The sequence below is a fragment of the Cyanistes caeruleus genome, chromosome 6 (genome assembly GCF_971803275.1).
Source record: "Cyanistes caeruleus chromosome 6, bCyaCae1.hap1.1, whole genome shotgun sequence".
NCBI lineage: Eukaryota > Metazoa > Chordata > Aves > Passeriformes > Paridae > Cyanistes > Cyanistes caeruleus.
Window position 1 is genome coordinate 10,089,784 of NC_141706.1, and position 7,115 is coordinate 10,096,898.

General features: G+C 46.0%; 1 protein-coding gene across 1 annotated transcript; it reads left to right on the forward strand.

Moving 5' to 3' along the window:
* Positions 1-3,694: 3,694 nt before the first annotated feature.
* Positions 3,695-6,859, forward strand: FGF4 (fibroblast growth factor 4). Its single transcript, XM_086893307.1, has 3 exons — positions 3,695-3,998; positions 4,816-4,919; positions 6,593-6,859. Exons 1-3 carry the CDS (start codon positions 3,695-3,697, stop codon positions 6,767-6,769), a joined length of 585 nt encoding a protein of 194 aa, XP_086749433.1. The 3' UTR covers positions 6,770-6,859.
* Positions 6,860-7,115: the final 256 nt, after the last annotated feature.

Sequence of the window (7,115 nt, forward strand, 5' to 3'; positions counted from 1 at the left end):
AATAAGTAGTTTTGTGTTTCACTGTGTGATTGGATAAGAAAAGTCTGCTCTGCAGCAGAGAAGTATAAAACAAAATGATTAGTTATTAGTATAATTAGTATCATTAATATAATTAGTATTAGTTATGGTGTGAAAGTAGAAACATTCTTTCGTGACATTAGTTTATTGGCTAAATAACCTTTAAAAGGTCTTGTGACCTGTAGACTTGTGACCACTTACTAAGAATATCTGAATAATGTGAAGACATACTTGCTCCTTCATGAGACTAGAAGAAAAATAATAAATCATGCTTTGAAACATTTCCCTGTGGTCCCATCTCTCTCAAAATCTCAATACAGAATTAATTATGGGATGATCTGGAGACACCAGACTCCACTGCCTGAAAGCTGATGGCACATTGGAGGGTCCATTCCTCTCTCTGGCCTGGAACGCCTGACACTGATTTTTTGCTTCCATGGGTAATATCCTGCTTTAATGGTTTCCTGTGCTAATAACTTCTGACTGACAGTGTCTGTGTTACAGCATAAAGACCCTGAAGGTGAGCGTCTTCCACCTGTCACACCTGGTGCAAACTGAAAGTGGTGCCTCCATGCCTGTGGGGTTTTTTCCCAGGTGCAAACAAAAACCAGAGGGTTCTGTAGCAGCAGGACCAGGGTTTCATAGGTAGCCTGCACACAAGCTCACACACACATGAATACAGACAGCTTGAAAGCAAACCCAAACCTCATTGTTTCATTCCTAGCTGGAAATGCATTGCTTTTCCTCACCAAAAAGTTCATTGGAGGCCTTTATAGAAAGACTGATGTCTAATCATGTGGCAGGTTTAAGAATGGAGCTGCAGAAGCATCCTTTATTGATCTGAGTTCTGTGTAACCGTTTAGGAACTGACCTTGCAAACATATGGAATAGGAGCCTAACAGGGTGTTCTAGGACCCATTTCCATATTTCCCAAAGGGATGAAGGTATCATCCTTTGCTGAGCCTCCAGGGCACGTCCCTAACTCAAGAGTTTGAAGGTGCTTAGCATTCACATTGCTTTGGGCCAGGCAGAGCTGCTGTCCGTGGCAGTATGGATCAAGTACACCTGGCCCATCATCCACAGGCACTGGGTCACCCCTGTGCTGCAGGAGTGAAGCTGCTGGGTAGGTGTGTCAGCAGAAGTGCCACTCCTTTTCCTCATCCCCCAGAAGGTAAATAAACTTAATCCCAAATTCACCTGCTGCTGTTTGTGAAGAGCAAATAGTTCAGAGTTTGAAGTGAGGTGGGATCACACCATCCTGAGGACCCTGGGGAAGAAGAAGGTGTCCAGCACAACCCTACGGAGCAGGGCAGTTTCCAAGCCTGGGAACACCTAATCTCTGCCTGATGCACAGCCTCTGCATCCAAAACTGAGCCATTCAGTTTATCAGGTGCAAGAGGGGTTCTGGATGGACCTGATGCAAAAAAAAACGTAGTAGATACCTGTGCATTTCATATCAGTGGATTTCATAGAATCACAGAATTGTTAAGTTTGGAACAGACCTTAAAGATTGTCTCATTCCAACCCACTGCTACAGGCAGTTTCCACTGGACCAGGCTGCTCAAAGGCCTGTCCAGCCTGGAACATTTCTAGGGATGGGGCATTTTAACCACCACAGCGAAAAATCGACATTGTGTTGTCTTTGAACACACACAGAGGAATGAACTTGTTTTCGGCTGGGACAAAACTACACCGAGGAGATTGTAATCACTCCCAAAGAAGTGGTATGTGCATCTCACAAGAAGAAATAAAAGCACATCATCTAAGTTTGCTCAGGTTTAGCGAGGGTCAGAGATTTTCGCACCTAGGTGAGCTGTCATCTGCCTTGGGGCAATTCTCTTTTCTCTCGCATCCTTTGCTGGAACAGCAGGAGAGCTTTACTGGCGTGAAAGACTAAACTGGCTTCAGGCTGTAAAGAACTTGAGTCACAAACCACTTCTCCCCCCTCCCCCAAAACACGCTTTCATATTAATTCAGGTCCTTCCAAAATTGTCCTAATATCTTCTCACCTGTTTGTGCTGAAAACCTGTTGAGGGCTGAGGCTTAAGCTATGGGAGGTGACAAAACATATGGGATTTACTCTAAGCAAAGTAGTTCTAAACTGATGGGGTCAAAACTTCTCCTTTTAAATACCCAGGAACCTAAACCAAATGATGCAACTACCTAAGAACAAATACATCATTAAAACACAGCAGCAGCAGCATCTAAGATTAAAAACTAATCATTCCATTAAAAAGTGCAGCAATACTTGCACAAGTGAGCAGCCTCAGGGCTCTGGGATAAGCTTGTGTCACTATAGCCCCTGTCAGTACAGTGACCAAGAGGGAGCTACACGTCTGGTACTCCAGATTTCTTAAAGGGATATTTAGAACAAAAAACTTTATCACAACTTTTGAGCACATGCTGCCTCTTTAAATGTTTTCCTCTTTATTAAAACTTAGTCCTTTCCTTTGGTTTGGGTTTTTTTTTGGGTTTTTTGGTGGGGTTTGGGGTTTTTTTGCAAGTTCTTTCATTTTTCATTTCTTAAACCTCCCATTCAACAACTGTTTTGGCTTTTAATGATGGGATTTTTTTTGTTTTCTGCATCCAGCAGACTGTAAACCATGTCGCTTGGATACAGTAAAAAGCTGAAATTCCACGGATTTACATAGTCATACATTGTGTTGGGGGGAAAGTATGCTGGACGTTCTTTGATTTTTGTACCTTGCTTGAGCATTTATAGGCATTTGAGAGAGGGAAAAATATAACGAAAGGAGATATAAAGGGAAAAGAAGAAAGAAATGGGAAACAGAGAAAGAGAGAGAAAGAAAGAGAAAAAGAAAAAGAAAAAGAAGAAGAAGAAGAAGAAAAAGAAAAAGAAAAAGAAAAAGAAAAAGAAAAAGAAAAAGAAAAAGAAAAAGAAAAAGAAAAAGAAAAAGAAAAAGAAAAAGAAAAAGAAAAAGAAAAAGAAAGAGAAAAAGAAAAAGAAGAAGAAAAAGAAAAAGAAAAAGAAAAAGAAAAAGAAAAAGAAAAAGAAAAAGAAAAAGAAAAAGAAAAAGAAAAAGAAAAAGAAAAAGAAAAAGAAAAAGAAAAAGAAAAAGAAAAAGAAAAAGGTTTCCATGATGGACGTAAAATATGACCTTTTCTTTTTGAAAGTTTGTGCTGTCCCTCTTGTTTAGCACCAGTGCTGCTCACCCTTTCCCTTCAAGACGTTTCAGAGCTGTTAAGCATCTAGGGGTGATAATTTGACTTTCAGCTAAGCCGGAGGGCTGCAGCAGACAGCGGTAGGTGGTGATGTAATAGGTACCAAGGCACATGGATATATAAATATCGTGGCTAGGGCTAAAGCGCTATGGCTGAGCAGCTATAGAAGATCAGCACTTCAGACAAGACTCCTGGAGTTGAGATCAAGTTCAGAAGCTCTTGCTCCCGGGATTTCCTCTCCATGCAGCCAACCCAGGGAAACCGCAGATCCTCGGGGGATTGAGCACTAAGCTCCCTCCCTCCTTCCTCTCCGCTTTGCTTTCTGGTTTTCTTTTTTGTCCTTTTTTAAAATATTTTTTTTCCTGTTTGGCTTTTTGTTGGTTTTTCTTTTTTCCTCCCCTTCTTTGACCTCAGCATAAAGTGGGAGCTGTGGGGAGAGCGTATTTTCGGAGCGACCGGCGGCCGACCCGTGGCTACCCGCCCCTAAGCCGGGATGCCTCTCCCCGCGGCGCTGCTGCCGGCGCTGCTCCTGGGGCTGCTGTGGCCAGGGGCGGTGCGTGGCCGGTCGCCCCCGGGTCGCCTCCCCGCGGGGCCCCGCCAGCGCCGCTGGGACGCGGCTCTTTTCGCCCGTTCCGTCGCTCGCCTCCCGGCTGAGCGCCGCGATGCCGCCCGCGACGGCGACTATCTCCTGGGCATCAAGCGGCTGCGGCGCCTCTACTGCAATGTGGGCATCGGCTTCCACATCCAGGTCCTGCCCGACGGCCGCATCGATGGGATTCACAGCGAGAATCGATACAGTAAGCCAGCGACAACCCTCGCGCCGGCCAGGTGAGACGTTCCGCGCCCGCGGGACCGCCGGAGGGCAGTTCTGCGGGAGCGGAGCGACTGACCTGCCCCGGAGAGTGGCATGACCCGAAAGGAGGGTGGGTGCACGGCAGACCTCGATCTTCCCTAAAAAGTCCGGCCGGCCGCAGCACCGCAGGGCTGCGCCCCTCGGCTCCCCCAGGCGCGGAGGGAGCCCGGGGTAGCGGGGCGGCGACGGAGCCCATCGGGAGCTCCGGAGCAGCTCGTCGGGCGTTCGGGAGGGGCTCGTCGGCGCTGCTCAGTGCCGTGCTGTCCCCTTGCCGCCGTCAGGCATCAGGTGTCGGGGTTGCCTCAACATCTGGAGGATCCGCAGCGCCGTGAGCCGCCCACTCTGACCGGGGCGAGCCCAGCTCTCCCCCAAACTTGAAAAGCATCTGCTGGGGACTTAACCCCGTGGCCCCACGACTCTGATATCCAACTGAAACAATAAGATCCAGGAGCGGGAGTATAAACTGCATGATGACAAATGTTTCATTTGCCCTAAGCATACTCTGGCTTATTTTAACCTTGTCTACACACAAGAGGATGCCTGGGGGCAAAATAAAAATAGATACTTATCTAAAAGAAGAGAGGTCCCAGCATGGGGCATAGGGCAGCACGTGGAGTATGAGGCTGGAGTTCTGTGGCCACCCACAGCAGTACTGGGATGTGGCACACCGGGGATGGCAGCCTGTGGGTGGGTACAGCACTGTCACCACACACTCCAGGGAGCACCCTTTTGTCTCCCTGATTTCTGTGTCTCCTGTGTAGGTCTGCTGGAAATTTCTCCTGTGGAAAGAGGCGTGGTGAGCATATTTGGTGTCAGAAGTGGACTCTTCGTGGCCATGAATAGCAAAGGCAAACTCTATGGATCTGTAAGTAACCACTGAGTGTGTGCCTGGCATGGGGACCGTGGTCAGCTGGGGTGAGATGTGTACATGGTTCTAAAAGCTGCCAAGCCCCATCCTTGCCTACTCCTGGGTCAGGCAGCACAGAGCAGCCCTTCCTGCCTTGCCAGCAGAAGGTGTGCTGCCCAGTTATACTGCTTACTGAATTTTTGGAGTGAAACCTTTTCTTCTGCATTATTCTTCCTTGGTTCTCACATAAGAACTGTAGTCACCCAGCCATGGCTGCACAAGTTGGCTACCTCATAGACCAGCCAGTCATTTGTGTGGCAAGAGCACATGCTAGGTTTAGTCCATATATTTGTTATATCTAAGTATAAACAGCCTCAGGCAGGTGTGGCAATCATTCACTCCATCTCTCAGAGGGTACCTGAACTTGTGATCAGCCAGGCCCCCACAAGTGACACTTTATGATGTGATGCATCAGTGAACTATTGATCACTTTTTGTTAATGCTGCTGAACAGACATTCCTGTGGCAGTTCAGCATCCTTGGGGTCTGAACTTCTGTTTACAAAAAGGAAGATCCATTAGGAGATAATATAGACCTTCTTTCACATGGGATCATTGGAAAAGATAGACATCTTGTAAAATATACCTGAGGTGGACAATAACAGGGTGTATCTTTGCCCGTGCTGAGCTGTCCTCCTGCTTTTGAGTTCAGTTCTGCACAAGTGACTATGATCAGCATAGTTTTAAACTCATTTTCCTGGCTCTCCTTCCTCACCCATGGACTTTCTATTTCATGTTCCCCAAGTGTCCTCTGAAGTAACTTGGGCTGAGTGACATATGTGAGAGTTAACTGGGGCACTTTCACATGAAGGCATGTAGTATCCAGTATTATTTTCTGGGGCACTGGTCCTGTTGTGGAGGATTTTGCCTTATATAAAAGCCAGGCAGAATCAGTCACCAAAATGCATCCTTTCTTAGGGATACTGCTGCCTTGGTGTCCTGGGTAAAATAATCCCTAGTGCAGTGTTCAGCTTGGCAGGCTGAGACCTCTCTCACAAACCCCGAGGTTTTTGCCCAGCAATAAGAGATGAGCTCATTTGTTCCTTTCCAGGTAAGACACTTGCAACACCTGTCCCTCTTTGTACGTACTTGCAAATGAAACCACATCCCTGAAAGGTTGCCTGCTGTCAGATCTGTTTTCCTGATCCATTAGCCAAAGTTATCCTAATCCTTCCTTTGATTTTAAATCTAAAGAAGAAAAAATACTGTCCATGATGACATAAAATGCCTCTTTCTCCTCAAGCAACGTGAGAAAGTGCCAGTATTCTGACTTTTCTGAAGCCTCTCAGGTAATTTATGACTGGTGGGATAAACAGGAGCAATTCCATGAGCAGGACCATGGAACTGGGCTTGGGCCTTACCTACCCCAGCTCTGTTAAGGTGACTCTGTCCCTTCCATGGGTGTCCTTCCCACCTTTAGGTGTACGTGCCTGGCCTGGGCACGGCATCCCTAATTGATCCTTTGGCTCCTGAGTCCTGTTTGAAGCTTCAGAGGCCACTTCAAAAGATTACTAAGTGGAGGGGGCTCACCTGCACATTTGCCCACAGCACACCTTCCACACCTGGTAGCAAGGATATTTCCATACCTGATGTTTAAAATTCCTTCCCTCTCATTCTTTCCTTTTCATTTCAGGCCCATTTCAATGATGAGTGCAAATTCAAAGAGATTCTCCTGCCAAACAACTATAATGCTTACGAATCCAGGATTTATCCCGGGATGTACATAGCCCTGAGCAAAAATGGAAGAACAAAGAAAGGCAATAAAGTATCTCCCACAATGACAGTGACACATTTTCTTCCTAGAATCTGAGACATCTCCCTTCAGACCTACCTCAGCACAGGGGAAGACGCAGAACATCTTTGGAGAAAAGAAACATGGTGCACTTTTACTGGAGAGTTTTATGCAAGAGTAGGTGTAAGATATTTAAGTTAATTATTTAAATATGTATATATTGTCACAAAACTTATTTATAGTTACTTTTTTTTTTAATCTCTGAAAACAATACAAACCTCCAACCCAAGGTCTTTCATTTCATGGTGCAACAGGAGAAGTCTTCTGCTTTGTGGTTTATTTAATTCAGTTCTGAGTTATCACAGTTGTGCTGCTACTTCATGTCCTAAGCCGAGGTGATATCCAGTTCCTCTCTCACAATGTT